The 20,166-nt window shown below is 38.3% G+C and overlaps 1 protein-coding gene across 1 annotated transcript in view; it reads right to left on the bottom strand.

The window, feature by feature from the left end:
• Positions 1-20,166, bottom strand: part of SNX6 (sorting nexin 6) — a 52,874-nt gene that overhangs the window by 14,747 nt on the left and 17,961 nt on the right. The window contains exons 7-10 of the mRNA XM_019634447.1: positions 17,911-18,006; positions 15,338-15,443; positions 10,223-10,298; positions 8,571-8,610 (exon numbers count right to left, since the gene is read on the bottom strand). Of these exons, the coding sequence (XP_019489992.1) occupies positions 8,571-8,610; positions 10,223-10,298; positions 15,338-15,443; positions 17,911-18,006 (318 nt within the window). The remainder of the gene's footprint in view (positions 1-8,570; positions 8,611-10,222; positions 10,299-15,337; positions 15,444-17,910; positions 18,007-20,166) is intronic.

Here is a 20,166-nt window from a genome sequence, read left to right as displayed (position 1 = left end):
GGGCGAGGCAGATCAGTCACCGGCCTCTGGACGGCCGCTCACGGTGGCTGGCCACTCCGCTGGCTGCTGGCAACCCACTGCAGCAGGGGCTGCAGCCTACGCCGTTGCCTCATGGCAACCCAGCCCCAGGTTGAGCTGTTTAGCATCTTAGCTGTAGAGAGCAGTGTCACTGACCCTCATATGTGGGATCTGAACCGGGGCCCTCTGGCGTCCCAAGCCAGCTCTTAACCAACGCGCCACTCGGCCGGCCCAGAGCTCACACTCTTGAGTGAGCTCTTAACCAAATAAGCCACCTGGCTGGCCCTCTGGGTTGCTAAGTTGGTTAGAGCATGTACGCTTAACAACAAGGTTGCTGGTTGAACTCCCACGTGGGGTGGTGGGCTGCGCCCCCTGCAACTAGACTGAAAACAGCAACTGGCCTTGGAACTGAGCTGCACCCTCCACAAGACTAAAGGACAACTTGACTTGGAGCTGATGGAAAAAACACATTGTTCCCCCAATAAAGTTAAAAAAAAAAGAATTTAAAGTTATAAATAACTTCTTTCTGTTCGCCTGTTACTTTTCTTTGTAACTCTGAGATCAAATGAGATTAGTGAATTTATGGAAGGACTGTATATTTGACTCAATTTCTTGGCTATAACGAGTTTCAATATCACCCTTCAGCTTCACTTATATTTTCTCTCTACCATTTCAATGGCAATTTATATGTACACATGGTTTAAAATAACATAGGTTGACAATGGTAGACTAAGTAATTCAAATCAATCTTCCTATTGAGGACAACCAGAAAACATAGTCAAAATATTAAGAAAATGTGCTTGAAAAGAGTAATAAACAGATGTGATTAGTTTTGAGTTGAGATCAAATAGGAAGTAGCCATGTCAGGCTAAAAAGATGAGAACTCTTCATTCAGTCTGGAGAGACAGAGTTTGATAAAAATAGATGTACTATGTCAACTAAATACAACACTGGCACCTTGTTTGGATCCTGACTCAAACAAACTCCACTGTAAAAAGCCATTTATGAGACAACTGGGAACATCTGTATACTGGATATTTGATGACATTAAGGGGAATCATTAATAATCTTATTATGTGTTAAAATTAATTTTCTTTAAAAAAAGGCAGATGCGCACAAAGGGCAGAAAACAGAATGAATATGGACTTTTTGGGATACAAGAAATTTAAGCAATGTAGAAAATGTTAACATTCAGGAAATCTGAGTGATGCTTGTACATAAATTCTTTGTACCATTCTTACAACTTTTCTGTAAGTCTAAAATTACTGTCAAAATAAAAAGTTAAAAGAAAAAAAACAAAAACCTATACATCCACCAGAATGGCTAAAACAAAAAAGATACCAAGTATTAAAAGCTTGTGCAGCATCCCAATGCTCACATTCATTTTAATGGGAATATAAATTGGTACAATCACTTTGGGAAACAGTTTGGCAGTATCTATGAAAGCTTTTCACATGGATACCATGTGATCCACCAATTCCCCTCCTAGTTATCTACGCCCAACAGAAATGTATTCTTATGTTCAGCTGAAGATATACAAGAATGGTCTTGGCAGTACTATCTGCTCCAAACTATAAACTACCCAAATGCCTACTGACAGAACAGATAAATAAATTTAGGTATATTCTTGCAGTGGAATACTATACAGCAATAAGAATGAAGGAAACATACCTACATGTAACAACATGGATGAATCTTATATACATAGTGTTGAGTAAATGAAACCAGGCATAAAAGAATGCACACTGCATAATGATTTATATAAAATATGAAAATAGAACTAATCTATGCTGTTAGAAGCTAGGATAGTGGTTACCATTGCAGGAGGTGGTGACTCAGAAGGCAGCTGAAGGGGGGGCGGGCCACGGCATTTGGGTTGCTGGTAATGTTTTCTTTCTTGATCTGGGTGTTCATTACATGGATGTGTTAAATTTGTAAAATTTCACTGAGATGTACATTTCTGCTATGTGCTCTTTCCTATATGTATAATATACTTCAAAACAGTCAGAAAACACTTGACGCTTCTTAAAAAATATTACTTTATGGAGAAATAAACTTCTGGAACTTCTTAACAGATTCAAAATTGACTTAGATAAATTTCGGTAAATTTAGATAACTTGCTACATGGATGTTGGGTGTTTTTAAATATGGCTCCTCTCCTTACATTATGGTATGTGCCTCTCCCCTTGAACCTGAGCTCTAAGACTGTTTTTTTTAAAAAAGATTTTATTGGGGAATTGGGGGAGGGGAACAGCACTGGGGAATCGGGGGAAGGGGAACAGACAAGTTGCTGTTGTTTTGTTCTTCAGTCTAGTTGCGGAGGACGTTGCTTCACTGGCCCATGTTGGTATTATCACTGCGCTCTTCCCAGGTGAGGCAGATAGGTTGCCGGCCTCTGTACGGCTGCGCACGGTGGTTCTTGGGAGCTCACGGCGGCTCTTGGCAGCTCACACCGGCTGCCTGCCGGCTGCTCATGCTGGCTGTCGGCCACACACGGTAGCTTATGGCAGCCCACTGCAGCAGGGGCTGCAGCCTACGCCATCACCGGCGACGCACGGCAGCGCAGCTCCAGGTCGAGCTGTTGTTCACCATCTTAGCTGTAGAGGGCAGTGTCACTGGCCCCATGTCGGATCCAAACCGGGACCCTGATGCTCAGAGCTGGCGTCCTAAGCCAGCTCTTAACCAACATGCCACTCGGCCGACGAGCTCTAAGACTGTTTGACCAATACAAAAGTGATGTGCAAGTTTCCAGGCTCAGGCCTTATAAACTAGCAGCTTCCATTTGTCATGTTTTGGGACGCTCACTTTTAGAAACTAGCCACTGTGTTGTGAGGAAGCCTAAGCAGCTCCATAGAAAAGCCATGTGTATGTGTTAAAGCCAACAGCCCGAGCAGAAATCCCAGCTGACAGCCAGTATGAACCCCAGACATATGTGTGATTCAGATGATTCCAGCCCCAGCCTTCATTATCGGCCCTGCTGAGATCATCAGGGAGCAGAGGCAATGTTGCGCCCCTTCTAAATTCCTAACCCAAAGAATTCATTAGCATAATAAAATGGCTGCAGTTTTAAGCTACTGACTTTAGGATGGTTTGTTACACAGCAAGAATAACCAGAACAACATGTAAACACTAAAAAAAATAAGTATTTGGAAATATGCCACTCTGATCTCTTGCAAGAGAAATTGCTTGCTGGCTTCTTGTCAAGATGGCAGAATAAGTATATGCTGTGCTCACCTCCTCCCACGACAACATCATAATTACAACTGAACTACAGAAAAACCATCACTGAGAACTGCCTAAAGTCTAGCTGAACAGAAGTCTTATAACTAAGGGTATACAGAGACCACATCGAGACTGACGAGACATGGAGACACGAAAGGGCTGGTCCCACACCCACGTGTGGCTGTTAAAAACTGGGAGGGATATCTTAGCTGTGGAGGCCCCCCCTCGAGAAGTGAGGGGTCCCAGTCCCACAATAGGCTCCCCAGTCCAGGGTTCCAATGATGAGAATAGAAGCCCCCCCATAACTTCCGGCTGTGAAAACCAGCAGAGATTGTACTGAGTGAGATAGAGGGTTGCTGGAGTCCCAGACACGTCAATTAACGGGCCCATACATGGACTTACTTGCTGACAAACTCACTTGCTCTTAGCTCTAGAGCTGGGGCAGCAGATTAAAAGGGACCAGGGACATATGGGGAGAAACTGAACTGTCTGGCTTCTGGATGAGGACTACAGGGGAAGCTTTCTCCCAGGCCGAAGTGCCAGCAGAAGCCACTGTTCCTTTGTTGAGAGCTCTCCCAACCTTGCCTGTGCAAGCAGACGGGGACCATATCAAAGTCTCCATTAACCTAGCTAACATCGTTTGCCCTGCCTTGGTGATTCCCTGAGACCCCACCTCATCCAACTTGTGGGCTCACCCAGGCCACTTCCAGTATCTTTTCCATGCTATAGATTTTCCTAAAGTCTCTCAAATGTTCACAAACCCCAAACAGAGTCTGGTCTCAGTGTGTCCTGTACCTCTTGCTAAGCAGCCCCAAATAGCACTAGCAGCAGCTGGCCTCACATTGCAGCTTAGCCTCTCCGGGTACCTCCAAGCCCAGCACAAATGGCAACCATCTGCAGGTCACTTTGTAGCTCATACCAAGTGGCCCTGGACAGGGCTCAGGCAGTGGCTGACCTTGTAATGCACCAGAGCCTCTCCCAAGAGGCTCAACAACAAACACACTTGGTGGCCAGCTTCAGACCACACCAGGGCACCACCCAACCACCTCCACAGATGACACACCCAAAGGGCAGACTGGGCAAGCACCAGAGCCCTGCTAAAGCGAATCCTGCTCCATAGGGTCAGCCCCTGCACCACAGCCCCTCCACTGTAGCCACGGCCAGTCCTCACAACCCATCAGCCTAAGAATTAATCCCTGCCACTTAAATGCCAACAGCAATCAAGGCTCAACTACAGAAGGAGGGCACACACAACCCACACAAAGCACACACCTGCAGCAGCTGGCTCAGGTGTCCAGGGAGACTGTGCCATTGAACCCCACAGCACACCTACTACAAAAGGCCACTCTACTAAGACTGGAAAACATAGCAGCTCTATCTACTATATAGAAACAAACACGGAGACTGTCAAAATGAGGAGACAAAGAAACATGTCCCAAATGAAAGAACAGAACAAAGCTCCAGAAAAAGAACTAAACAAAATGGAGACAAATGCAGAGTTCAAAACACTGCTTATAAGGATGGTCAATGATCTCACGGAGAACAAGAGATAGGAAACATAAAAATGGGGAGAGAAAACATAAAAAAGAACTAGTCAGAAATGAAGAATACCATAACTGAAATGGAAAATACATTAGAGGGAATCAACAGATTAGATGAAGCAGAGGATCAAATCAGTGATTTGGAAGATTAGGTAGCAGAAAACACCCAGTCAGAACAGAGAAAAGAAAACAAATCCAAAAAATGAGGACAGTTTAAGGAGCCTCTGGGACAACATTTACATCATAGGGGTACTAGAAGGAGAGAGAGCAAGGAATTTAAAACCTATTTGAAGAAATAATGATGGAAAACTTGTCTTATCTGGCGAAGGAAATATACGTACAAACCCAGGAAGTGTAGCATCCCAAACAAGATAAACCCAAAGAGGCCCACACCAAGACACATCAAAATTAAAATGCCAAAGGTTAACGACAAAGAGAGACTCATAAGCAGCAAGAGAAAAGCAGTTAGTTACCAATAAAGGAGCTCCCATAATATAATCAGCTGATTTTTCAACAGAAACTTTGTAGGCCATAAGGGATTGGAATGAAATATTCAAATAGATGAAAAGCAAGGACTGATCATCAAGATTACTCTTCTCAGCAAAGCTATCATCTAGACTCGGACAGATAAAGAGCTTCCCAGACAAGAAAAAACTAAAGGGGTTCATCACCACCAAACCAACATTACAAGAAATGTTAAAGGGACTTTTTTAAGAAGAAAAAGATAGGGCTGGCCAAGTGGCCCAGCTGGTTAAGAGCACGAGCCCTGAGCAACAGGGTCGCTGGGTCGATTCCCACATGGGCGAGTGAGCTGCGCCCGAGGTGAGCTGCCAACAGGTGGCAGGATGGCTCAGCTGGTGAGAGCACGTGCTCCTAACAACAAGGTTGCTGGTTTGACTCCCGCATGGGATGGTGGGCTATGCCCACCCGCAACTAAGATTGAACAAGGCACCTTGAGCTGAGCGGCCGCAAGCTGCCAACGGGCGGCTGGATGGCAAATGGACTTGGGAGCTGAGCTGGCTGTGCCCTCCACAGCTAAGATTGAAGGACAAGTTGGCTGTTCCCCTTCCCCAATTCCCCAATAAAATCTTAAAAAAAAAAAAAGATTAAAATATACGAATAATAAAAAGGCAATAACTACATAACTATCAATAATTATTTTAAATGTAAATGGACTAATTGCTCCAATCAAAAGACATAGGGTGGTTGAATGGGTAAGAAAACAAGGCCCTTACATGTGTTGCCTACAAGAGACTCAATTTCAGATCGAAAGACACACAGACTGAAAGTATAGGGATGGAAAAAGATATTTCATGAAAATGGAAAAAAAAAAAAAAAGCTGGGGCAGCAATACTTATATTAGACTTTAAAACAAAAGGCTATAACAAGAGATAAAGAAAGATCCAGTAATTCCACTTCTGAGTATTTAACCAAGAAATCCAAAACACTAATTTGAAAAGACATATGCATTCATATGTTCACTGTAGCATTATTTATAATAGCCAAGATACAGAAGCAACCTGAGTTCCTATCAACAGATGAATGGATAAAGAAGTGGAACATATATAAAACAATAATACTCAGCCATAAAAAAGAATGAATTTTTCTTATCTGCAAAAACATGAATAGACCTAGATGGTATTATGCTAAGTGAAATAAGTCAGAGAAAGACAAATACCATATGATTTCACTTATATGTGGAATCTAAAAAAAACAAAACAAACTCATAGATACAGATAACATTTTGATGGTAGCCAGATTTTTTTGGGGGGAGGGGGTGGGTGGGAGAGGGAAAGGGGAGTTGGGAGAATTGGTAGAAAAGGGGAAGGGATTAAGAAGTAGAATTGTTAGTTACAAAATAGTCATGGGGATGTCAAGTACAGCATAGGAAATACAGTCAATAATATTGTAATAACTACGTATGATATCAGATGGGTACTAGATTTATCGGGGCGATCTCTTTGTAAAGTTATATAAATATCTAATCACTATATTGTATATCTGAAACTAATATGATATATGTCAACTGTAATTAAAAAATAACAAAATATTAAAAATTAAAATAAAACCTATAACCTAAGAACAGCAAGTGATTTCTAGAATGGATTCTCAAAACTGATACATATGGTTTCTGAATTATTGGAAGCACTGTTCTTCTTTAATAGCAGGGGAGCAAATTATCATTTTTAAAAACTGCTTACTTTGATTTTCCCTAGCCCCATCTTAGGAGTATCAAACAAACTGAGCTGGAAGAAAAGGACTAACATCAGGCCATAGAGAGAGGGAGGCGGCCTAGGTTGCTAGGTTATCACTTGAGCCAATCTAAATGGTCCCAAAAGGGTTCCAGACACAGAACAGGTCCCTCTCTCTGCTCCACTGGGCTGAGGATCCTCTTAAAGGAAAGGGGTCAAAGGGAGGGAGAGGGGGCCAGTCATTCATGCTAGGCACAAGTGAAGAAATGAGGCAGAACCACAAAGAAGCAGACACCTGTAGGAGATTAAAAAAAAAAAAAAAAAAAGCGGGGAGGGGGAGAGACAGGGAGAAATTGCATGCTGCAAAGAGCAGTTATTTGACAGCTCCCAGTGCAATTGCTCTGGATCCAGAATCACGTTTGTGCCAAGATAATGTTCCATCCTCCCCCGCCTTGCCTTGGCTGTACCCAGCCAATCACAGAACACAGTGGGTAGTAGTGCCAGCCTAGTCCTGCCTGATGCACAACTTCTCTAATGAGTAACTGTGGCTCAGGGACACCCCTTTGACTGACAAAACTTTCTTAGAACTGTGATACAGTCTGAAATTCTTCCTACCCAGTACTCCTTCTTCTACCTTCTCCTTTCACATGTTTAGGCCTGCATTGTGGTCTGTCTTCCTGTCTATTCCTGTACCTTCCTTTGTTCCTCATAATAAGTCTCTTGCACACCTAATCCTATCTTGACACTTGCTTCTGAAAGAACTGACACATAAGGCTATTTTGTTATAGATCTCTATTCTTATGATGTAAATGCACACACACACACACACACACACACACACACACACACACACAAAACTCATCTTCCCAGAAAATGCTCATTGGTACAAAGATCAAAGGCAGAATGGGCTATATGGACCCCAATATAACAACATTTATATATTTAAGGACTTTTTCCTTTGTGTGAGAATATCTCTTTTTCTTTTATTTGTCTCCACTACACATCACTCATTTGAAAAGGTCATGCTGAAATCAGATTTCTACAATGAACTAGACATTACCACTCTCATCTAAGTACCATTCAACAGCTAATAAACATTTTCACTATTTTATCAAGTGATTAAAATGTTAAATATTATTGTATGTAGGACCAATCCCTGAAAACCAAGATTGTCAATAGTAAATTATTACTACTATGAATGAAACCTATCTGCAGATGTATATATATTTGCCTCATATTGACACAACTCACTTTTAAACCTGTGAGTCAAGGGGAATCAAAAGGAGTATAGTCTTGGTAATGTTATAATGAATCTAAGACTTTCTTCTAGCTTACAAAGGAAATTTTTTCATAAAAATAAACCAAGTATCCATAATGAACATGTTTCTGATCAAGAATATGAACATCTACATAAATAACAAAAGGCCATAATACAACGGAATTTCCTGAAAATTTCTCAAATTTTCAAATCTAAATCTGTTTCTTCATCCTTCTGAAGTATAACTCATCTTCCTCAACTAAGTGAAACAGAGACACTAGTTAAAACACCACTGTATGCACAGCTTTAGATTACCAAAGTTTAATGAACAGTACTTACTCTCGTTTTATCAAACAGTTCTGAAACTTTGAGGAAAAACCTGGAAGAGAAAAATATTTCATCAGAAGCTACCTTTAAATAATTTTCCATTTGAAATGTTCAGAGAATACATAATGACACCAAACCATGAGCATTCTTATTTCATTACAATAATAATGAACATTCTTATTTCATTATAATAATATTTAATGTTCTTGTTTACTTCATTTAGTTCAACAAAAATCTCTTTGTACTTCTACCCACAACAGATTTGAAATCTTTGTTACAGAAAAATTTCTCATTTCAGGGTAACAGTCTAAGCCATACATTAAAACTCTAAAAAAATTGTCTTGTTTTTCTTTAGTAATATGCCGCATGATACTAAAAAAAGCCTATACCTCCAAAATTCTTATAGAACAATCACATGCAAAGAGACAAAAGGCTGATTTAAAAGGAAAACACTGAGGCTGGAGCAGTTCTTGAAGATATATGATAGTTATGTTTTAAACATTTTCAAATAAAGTTGCTTTGTTTTGGAAAATAACAGAAATGAATACCCAACTTCTCACAATTTACTTTCACTTTTAACTAAACAGCCTTTCTCAAATGCTGATAACCAGCCAAAAAAATATCCGAATGCCAAACTATTAAAAGGTATTCTATAAAATATGTAATTACAGATGACATAACTGGATTAGGGCAAATACTATTGAAGGCTAAAACACAATTTTATGAACTTTGCTTATTTAAAAGAACTTGCTTTGACAGGTTTATGTAAGATAACACATGGCAAGGTTCTTTTTGTTTCTTCTTATCAAAGATTTAAGAACAACTCTTTGGGAAGTTGGCATGGTTATTAGTGTAAGCTACGGTATTAGTGTAAGCCTCGCTTTGTTGAAAAGCTTGGATCTTAAATGCCTAACGAGAGGATATACTAGAGAGAAGTTCAAGGATGTGGTTTAGAGGTAGGCATAAACTATGAAAATAGTTTTTCCACTTAACATTTTTTAAAAAGTATGAATTACTTTTCAATGAAGAGTTGGGTTTAAACACTATTATAGGAGGAACTAAAATTACCTATGGTTAGATTACAATTAAAGTAAAAAACTAGCATAAAGTAAATAAGGGAAAGCTGTGTAAGCAAACTTCCAGAGAGCGTTTCTACACTAACATGCACAATACACCTTCCCCATCCTGTGGCCCCAACATTCACTAAACTATAAAAACTAGAATAGCCAGCCAGCCTCTTTAAAAAGTGCAAACTGATAGGATCAAATTTTACTTCAACCAAATTGGCTTCCAATGAAATACATAAATATATATTCTAATTCCAAACAGCATTTTAAATTTCTAATAAACTTTATCAAAACTAAGCACAGTTTGACACAAATTCTGTCTCTCCTTCTCTCTCTCATACCCACAAATCAGTCCATTTTCATCAAACTTTGTAAAAGTTAAAAATATTGCATTAAGGTCTATTTTTATTTCTCAGATTTAAAAAATAAGAAAGGAAAGAGAAAAACTGACACCGACCTAAGTTTATAAAGAAGCTCCTTATTATCAATGTGTTTTGACAAAAATATTCCAAAATGTTTGAAGTATTGTGTATGCCCAGGCTGCCAACAAAATTTTTGTTTTCTTTATATTTAATGGTTTTTAATCAGAATCCTTACTTGCATATATCTGTAGAATCCTGAGTTCCTAAAGCATATAATGAAGAACCAATTCTATTGTAATCATCTGCAGCACCTATGGAAAAAGTTTTAAGAATATATTTATTCATTGATTCAAAAATACTTACTGAACACCTACCTGCCAAACAATGTGTATGTAACATGAGATACCCAAAATATAGTGAAGGAAATTAGAAAAACTATAATATGATGAGTATAGAAGTAGGCACAAACTACTTTGGGGACAGGGTAAACAGATGATTCCACCTGTTTAAGTTTAAAAAAAAGTTTAAGTTAAAAAAAAAACCCCGAACTTAAAAATCACTTTAAAGGTTGGTTTATCGTGGTAGGAACAAAACATTATTTTTAATATCAAATACATTAGTATTTTATGCTTAAACTGACCATGAAATTATTTTTTTAGAGCAAGAAATTCCTGGATTCTAATGATATCTGGCTCTGAGAACACTGTCCTCTGTAGCTATTATGTCATTAAATGATCACAAAAAATATACAAATAGCCCTGATTTTATACATTTCACTGATGCTAAAAAGCTTAATTTTTCATAGCCATGGTAAGTTCATTAATTATGAAAAAAGTTTTTATAATTTTGTAAAATAGTTTCACTATCATTTATCTTAAAGAACCATTCCATTTGGCTAAATAATAGAATTAGTAAGAATCACTAATATTTTCTTTAGTTTTCTTAACAGATGATTCTCTACCTTTGTAGTTCTTTATTTCCATAGCACCAATATGCACCTCTATAATAGGACTGATTACAATATATTGTAAGTTTTTGTTTTTTATGTTTATCTTGCCTGCAAAATTATTAACTCCTTAAGGGCAAAGACTATATTTTCTTCATCTTGAAATCACTGATGGCTGGCACATAATAGATACTATATGCCAATGTTTTTGAACTAAATAATTTTTTAAGAAATTAAAATAGTATGATTCTATTTTACATGATCAAATCTAAACATAAGGGTATTCCTAATTATTACAATCAACACTAATATGTACCGTTTCAAGTTTGCAAAGTTTTTCTGTTTTGGGGGGAGTGGAAGCTCATGGGCTGAGGCCAGGGCCTGGTCAGGGTGGGAGGAGTATGGGGTTTCCCAGGAAGGCAAAAGGGGTACATCTGGAGTCCATCTGGTGTGCTACGTGACTTGGGTGTATTAGGGAATAGGGAAGTAAATGCAGATCCTGATGGAGGAGCTGGGAGCGGATAGGCTGGGACAAAGTTTCTCTTTAATAGAGGAGTAAAAATATGAGATATTTTATCCTTAATGTCACAAGGAAATCAACATAAGACCAATTATGTGACTTGTCCAAGCCTCTGATACAAATCAGTAATTAATCTAGGAAGGAATTCCAATTTCCCACATTTTTTTTTTTTTTTTTAGTTGAACCATCCTGCCACCTGTTGGCAGCTCAGCTCGGGCTGGGATTTGAACTGCTGTTGCTCAGAGCTCACACTCTTGAGTGAGCTCTTAACCAACTGAGCCACTCGGCCAGCCCAAGTTTCCCACATTTTTACTTTATAGTTCTTAATTACTCAACTGGCAAGTATAAAATACTACTTCATTAGAAGAAATCTGCAAATCACAGAGGCATAAGAAAATAAAATATAAAAATAACTCTTAACCCTCCCAAAAGAATGATATAAGAAGTTACCAAGCCAGAGACTTCTTTATTTCCTTCTTTTTATTACAGCATGTAACAATACCCCAAAATGGAGGTTCATATTTCTAGGTACCTACAGACTTGTCTCTGTATCTGAGGATTTCAAACTTTTTGGTCTTTGGACTCTTTTCTACTCTTAGAAATTACTGAGAACTCTAAATAGCTTTTGTTTATGTGGTTTATGTCTATCAATATGCATTGTATTTTTTTAATAAAAAAAGTTTATATTTACTATTTCATGTTAAAATAGCAATACTAAAACCATTATATGTTAATATAAATAATATTTCAAGTGAAAAATAACTATATTTTAAAATTAGTGAGCAGAGGGACATTGTTACATTTTTGTGACTCTCTTTTGTGTATGGCTTAATAGAAGACACCTAGATTCTCTCATCTGTTTCTGCATTCAATCTCCTGTGATGTAATGCTTTTGTTCAAGTACGTGGAGAAAAATCTAGCCTCAAACAAATGTGTAGCTGGAAAAGGAAGAAGTATTTTACTAATATTTTCAGATAATTGTGGATATTCTTTGACACCACATCAAAACTCAACAAATAATTTCTTTAAGGGTTAGTGCAGTGGTAAATCTAAAATTATAAACTTTTTGTATTCTGTTACATTAAACTCTATTGGTATAAATGATAATTATCCCAAGAATATAAGATTGATTTAACCTTTGAAAAATCGATCAATGCAATTAACCATATTAGTTGACTAATGAAGAAAAACTATATGACTATCTCAGTAGTTGCAAAAACAGCATCTGACAAAATCTAACATTCATTCCCGACTTGAAAAGCCCTCTCAGAAAACTAGGCATTTAAGAGAATTTCCACAACCTAATAAAAGCCATCTAGGAAAAACCTACACCTAACATCATAATTAATGGTTTAAGACTGAATGTTTTCCCCATAAGATAAGAACAAGGCAAAGATGCCTGCCCTCACCCCTTCCATCAGCACTGTAGTGGAGGGTAGAGGTATAGTACAATGGGGGCAAGGAAAAGAAATGGCATCCAAATTGGAAAAGAAGAAGTATAACTGTTTTTATTAGCAGATGATCATCTATGTAGAAAATCCTACAGAATCTAAAAAATAGTTACTAGAACTAGTGAGTTTATTTGTAAGGTTGCAAGATATAAGATCAATATTGAAAACACACAGTATTTCTATACATTGGCAAAGAACAACTGGTAATTAAAATGCAAAAAACACATTATTTACAATAGCTTCAAAATGTAATTAGGACTCAATCTAACTAAAGATGTATAAGATCTGTACAATGGAAACTGTAAAACATTGCTGAGAGAATTTAAAGACCTAACTAAATGGAGAGTATACCATTTTCATGTATCAGAAGATTAATTTAAAATGCCAATTCTCCCCAAATTAATCTACAGATTCTACACAATCCCAATCAAAAATCCCAGCAGGTATTTTTGTAGAAAGTGACAAGCTGACTCTAAAATCCATATGAAAATGTAAGAAACGTAGAGAGCCAAAAAAACTTTGATAAAGAATCAAGTGGGGGCGGCCAGATGGCTCAGTTGGTGAGAGCGCATGCTCTTAACAAGGTTGCCAGTTCAACTCCCACATGGGATGGTGGGCTGCACAACCCCCCCCCCCCAACTAGACTGAAAACAGTGACTGGACTTGGAGCTGATGGGTCCTAGGAAAAACACAGTATTCCCCAATAAAGTTAAAAAAAAAAAAAAGAATGAAGTGGGAGGCCTTACACAAGACAAGATGTTCAACATCATTAGTCATTAGGAAAATGCAAATTAAAACCAAACCAGACACCACTACTGACCTATTAGAATGGCTAAAATTAAAGACTGGTTATCCTTGTTGATAAGAATGAAGAGCAACTCCCATACACAGTTGGTAGGAATGTAAAATGTCTAGCAATTTTTTAAAGTTAATTCTACACATTTACCACATAACCCAGTCATTCTGCTAAGTAGTACCCAAGAGAAATGGAAGCATATGGCCAAACAAAGACTTACATATAGATGGCTCATGTAAGTAAGCTTTATTCGTAATAGGCAAAAGCTAGCAACAACCCAAATGTCCAACTGCTGAATAAACTGTGGCATATCCATAAAATGGAATACCACTTAGCAATAAGAATGAACTATTGATATATACAACATGGATGAATTTCAAAATAAATTTGTTGAATTTCAAAGCAAGACAATAAAGTATACATACTACATAATTCCATTTACATAAAATCTAGGAAATACAAACTAACCTATAAAGACAGAACTCAGATCAGTGGTTGCCTGGGGTTAGGGATGGGAGGGAGGAATTACAAAGGGCCACAAGGAAACTTTTGGTGGTTATGGATACCTTCATTTAATTTAACTATAATGACAATTTCGTATATACATCAAAACATATCAAATGGTATACTCTGAACACTGCATCTTATTTATATCAAAAATACCTCAATAAAGCTGTTAAAAACACTTAGTCTATCTTGCACTTTGAATGGATCTTTTACATACATGATTTTGTAACACCATGCACTTGATAATTTAGAAAATATCGGTTCAATGAATTATGCAAATATTGACACACTTATGAAATGTTAACACATTTTGGTATACAATATCAAAAATATCACATTCACTAATAGCAATCTCCTCAGACAAGTCTTTAATTATTGGGAAGCAAGCTCATGGTGATGGAGACAAGTTTTCCAAAATTCCAATTATTGCTGGAAAACTTTATTTTTATCATTGTCAACAAATACTGTGAGTTGTTTTCCTTGAAGTGACAGGCTCGCTTAATTTTTAAGAAAATGTCTACCAAATATTGAAGTCTGAATAATGACAGTTTGTCTGCCAATTATTCTTTCAAATAAAAATGGTATTTTTTGAAAAAAGCAGCCAGTTCAGTTGCAACTCAATCACTAAAATGCTTTTCTAGAGAGAACCATCATACTTCAGTACACAAAGTGCTTTATGTATACCTCCCCATTTCATTACTCAGAATACAAAAAGTGTACTCAAGGGAGAGCTAATTAATAATTTATACTGCTTCATCAGGGACACTCTTAATTAAACATTTTTTAAACTGAAAATGCACCGAGGGAAAGAATACAGTGACTGTTAGGACAGTTTGGTGTCACTGCCTTGATCTGTGCTAAGGCACCAGCAATTTTATCCACCACAGCTTTTGCATCATCAGTATAAATGTCAACATGGTGAAAAAGGCAAAAAGCATAGTATTATTATAAAAATAGTTTTGACCTCACAGGCTTGCTAAAAATAAAAAGGGCCTTGGAGTCAAGGCTCCATAGACCAGTTTAAGAAACACCACTCTGTATCAAGACTTTCACAAACTGTAAATAATGTAACTTTTTATGTAATTATTTCATAAACCACTATCAGCTTTAGCCACAGAGAAAAACCTTACTTTTGTGGGATCTTGTCATCCTATCAGATTTAGCAGATGCATCCTTAACTCGGTTATGATATTCTAGAAGGAATGTTCGTTCATGCTCAAAGAAATCATCCACGTCCTATAGGATCAAAATAGGAACTTTTTTCACTTTTTTGCTTTAGTGTGATGTAAAACATTTTGTTATCATTATAATCATAAAAGATGATCAGTAAAACAGCACTGTTATCCTTTAATAATCAGATGTTATACTGATTACACCAAGTTCATTCATGCATTTTTATCGATATAGCAAGTAAGACATCTATGGTTTTGCAGCTACCCATACAGTTCACCTTCACATGTTGCACTCTAAAACGTGTTCCTGCTCTGCTCTGCTCTGCTCTATACTCCAACAAATACATTACTGCCAGTGAGAGTGACCAATTGCTTTTGAGAAACAAGTAAAAGTCTATTTCTCTTGGGCTTTTATGTATTCTATGGGCCATTCCTAAAGGCTGCCTGCCAGGCCTTAGTCATGACGGCCCTCACTGCTGTCTGGGACAATTATCATATTAACCACTGTCTTCACTCTTTTTTGGAACAAAGCCAGATAAACATTAAAAATAAAAATTATTGGGGCTGGCCGAGTGGCTTGTTGGTTAAGAGTTGGCTTGGGAGCACAAGCTCTGAGCAGCAGGGCCGCTGGTTCGGATCCCACATGGGCCAGTGATGCTGCGTCCTCTACAGCCAAGATGGTGAACAACAGCTCCACCTGGAGCTGGGCTGCTGTGAGTCGCCGGCGCCAGTGCAGGCTGCAGTGGGACTGCAGTGGGCTGCGGTAAGCTACCGTGAGTGGCCGGCAGCAGGCGTGAGCTGCTGAGAGCCGCCCTGAGCAGCCGTCCAATGGCCGGCGACCGATCTGCCTCACCTGGGAAGAGCACAATGACAATACCAACATGGGCCAGTGAAGCGCCGCCCTCCACAACTAGACTGAAGAACAAAAGCACCTTGTCTGTTCCCCTCCCCCAATTCCCCAATATCTTAAGAAACAAAACAAAACTATTAACATTACTTTCCTCCCTTCTAAAATACCAATCGTTTACTGAAAAAGCAGCAGTTGAAATGTAATTTGAGATCCACAACAACAGAACACAATAAGTAAAAGTTAGTACCAACAAAATGTCATTTAAAATCTGTAACTCATGTATACCAGTTTTCTTAACTGTAAAAATGGGGATAACACTATCTAACCTGCAGGGTTGTAGTGAAGACTAAATAAGAAAATGTGGGCTACCAAACACGACACTGTACATGTTCAAAAAATGTTCGTCATGATTTTACTAATAAACTTATGAAAAGCATAATCAATATAGTGGTTTACATTAACTGCTAAGAAAAACGTTCAAGATTAGTGCATAAGCAGCATCAAAATGGAAGCAAGCTGGGTCCTTATTAGAAAGTAGCAATAGCACACGCACAGTCAACATACCAATTGACCTCTCTCTGAAAAACCAAAGTAAAATCAAATAAATAGTACTTCACACCTGTTTTATTGTAGCTGTATCTAAATACAGGTAATGATGACAAAGTAGCAATATTTATCTCAGTATTTGCTTAATAATGCTATATAAGCATTTTCCTCTTATATTTTAATAAGTTTTCAGATAAATCAATTCTGTACCATTTCTAGATCATTAAGAAAAGTTTAGATATTATTTAGGTAAATAATTAACTTTCTAAATATTTTCACACATATGTCTTATTCAATCTTTCAAACAGTTCTGTGAGCCAGGTGGTATTATTAACCACATTTTGAAAATGTGAAAGACAAGATTCAGAGCAAGAAAGTGATTTTTCTCAAGCTACTACGAGACAAGATAAAAAACAACTGAGCTCTTCTAATTCCCAATCTGGATCCAGGTCTGCCCCTAACATTTCTAAGACCAAGGGCAAGTGTACAGGTGGAGACAGTCCCTCTTTGTGTCTACCCTGTAGCTCTGCAGGGCACCCAGGGGGACCTCACACTATGCACGTGGCTGGACACCCCATCCTGCACACTGATCTTCTCCCTTGTGCCTTCCCTCTGCTCAGCTTTCTCATCGTCACCCGTTGACCGTCCATGGCATGAACAAACCAGTGGCACAGTCTACCCCCTGGAGGATGAACTCAGGAAAAAAGCCCACACAGAACCTGGAAAAAGGCTTAGGATTTGGCCAAGGAAATACGGAGTTCTAGATAACTGGAACACGGTCTGGCCTGTAGGGAAGGAGCCTGGGCTCCAGGCGGGCAAATCCCCTTGGATCTGCAGGCCTCTCACCCCTGGAGAAGGGAGCTCTCTGAGGAGTGTTGAGGGCCCAGTTCCCCAGGCCTAAGGATTCTACTGTCCAAACTTCTCTCTNCTGCTCAGCTCGGGCTGGACTCGAACCGCTGTTGCTCAGAGCTCAAACTCTTGAGCGAGCTCTTAACCAACTGAGCCACTCGGCCGGCCCTCAAACTTCTCTTTTATTCCAGTATAATCTTCGGCACATCTGAAATCTCACTCTAGCTCCCTCTTAAAAGGGGTAAATTCTCAATCCAATACTTCTGTTAATCAGATAAAGTCTTACCTTTACTCCTGAAACAATTACTCCATCTGCTGATTTAACCATGTTTTTAAAAAAATCTTCAAGTTTCTCTTTTTTATTTTTCCCTCGCACACTTAACTGAAAGAAAGGTATATATAAGTTAGCACATTTTTAGAATACAAATGGAAAGTAATGTCTCCTTTATTCTCTGCCATCAAAATGGCAATCTCAAAAGGATTCCAGTTTTTAAACTCAATAAAGCAGCAATTTCATCATGTATATCAGTGACTTTCAAACTTGAGGGCATTAAAGAGAAGTTTGGCCTTACCCCAAAGATTCAGATTCAGTTGATATACAATAAGGCCTAGCTAGATACCTCAAATGTTATTAAGTATATTTGATAAGTCTATTGCAAGAAGCCCTCTCATCATACTCTGTCAAGCACTACTATATAATATAAAGACAACTAAAATTTCAATTCAGGAGTTCCTTTAAATATAAAATGTAATGATGTACAATATACTATCATATGATTCTTTAAAAGCTCTGAAAATATATTCTGCAAATTCTTTATTCCAAACTCATCCAAACATCATCTCCTGTCCTGTTTTTGGGGTCTAGTACAAGGGACACAGAAGGTGATTTTGAGTGGCATGAATTGTTATCTAAAGGTAAAACTAAGAAGCAGCTTTTAATAACGCTGACTTTCCCATTTGCTGCATTAGGGTGTCCCATAAAGGAACATCCCATCTAATTTCCTTATCTACTGGCATGGCTTCAATGCTCACCTTTATGTAAATGATTCACAAATCTCTATTACTACTCCTAAGTTCTTTCCTGAACTTTAGATCCAAATGCCTATATCCTATCCTTACATGGAGATTCTGCTAACCTCACATTAGATGGGTATAAAACAGTACTCTATATAATCTAAATTCCAAAGTTTTCCTCTTCCTGGTTCCCTTTTCATGGCCCCTCCATCCAACCAGTCTCCCATGTTATTCCTTAAAATCTCATACCTCTCATTAAAAATCTTGAAATAATCTACAACTTTTCTTTTTCTCACAGCTCAAATCCTACCAGCAAATGTCTAAAGCCGGTCTTCAGACATTCCCACTGTCCTATGTAAAAGTCCTCATTATCTCTTGCCTAGAGCACTACATTGGACTACTAGTTAACATCTCTTATCTCGATCCAATCCATTCTGCTGCTTGGGATAGCCTCCTCAAATCAAATTTTGAGCATCTCTTCCTCACTCAATAACTTTTACAGAGTTTCACAATGTTCAGGGAAATGAAGGCCAGTCTTCTTAGCATGGTGTTCAAGGCTTTTGACAATCTGGTTCAACTTCCACCTACCACACTACCCCCACAGAACCATATGTTTCAAACAACCGTATGTTCCAAACAACTGTATGTTCTCAAAAGGCATCCCTTACAAGTTAGAATTCACTGCTCTCTCTATCTTTAGGTCTCCCAACACGGAGTTTTTTTTCCTTTTATACTGAATTTTTTGATAGTGATTAATTTACTTATTTAACAAACCAACAACAAATATATATTACAGTCATGCATTAGGCTAGGTGTTAAGAATATAAAGATGATTAAGAGGTGGTCCCTGCTCTTAAAGAAACTCATGGTGCAGAGGAGGATACAGAGAAGTAAGTATATGATTAAATACAGTGTGAGGAGTATAATGTTAGAGGTATCCATGGGGCACTAAGGGAGCACCCAAGGAACTTAATACAGACTATGGGATGAGAAAGAAAAGAATGCCTAAAGGTTGAATGACCAGTCAGGGGCAGATTCAATAACCCAGACAAGGACTATGGAAGTCAAAGCTAATCTCCAGGTCTGGTGGTAGAAGGAAGAGGACACATTCTTAATACAGGAAGGGAATAAAACACATAGGATTTGGTGACTCCTAATAGGAATAGGGAATAAGAGGAGTCATGGGTAACTTTCAGCTTTTAAGGAACCGAAAGGTTCCTTCTTTGAAACAGAAAATATGAAAGAAGAGTTCAACTGAGGGTAAAATGCCAAAGGAACATCTAAATGGAGCTTTTTAGGAGGCTGTCTAATAAACAGAGCTGGGACTCAGGAGTGATAAAGACTTATAAGTTAACAACATAGTAGAGTATGAGAAACCACAGAAGTAGATGAGATCACAGAGGAATAATTTATGGGATTAGAAGTCTAGAGGAACTTCTGGACACCAAGAGAATTCAATGAGGAACCTAGGAAGAATCAGACTTAAATGAATGACCATATGGAGGAAAAAGACTATGAAGGATACTGG

The sequence above is a fragment of the Hipposideros armiger genome, unplaced genomic scaffold (genome assembly GCF_001890085.2).
Source record: "Hipposideros armiger isolate ML-2016 unplaced genomic scaffold, ASM189008v1 scaffold_1670, whole genome shotgun sequence".
In the NCBI taxonomy this organism is placed as follows: domain Eukaryota; kingdom Metazoa; phylum Chordata; class Mammalia; order Chiroptera; family Hipposideridae; genus Hipposideros; species Hipposideros armiger.
Note: the sequence above shows the minus strand (reverse complement) of the source record. Positions and strands in the feature narration are given on the sequence as shown.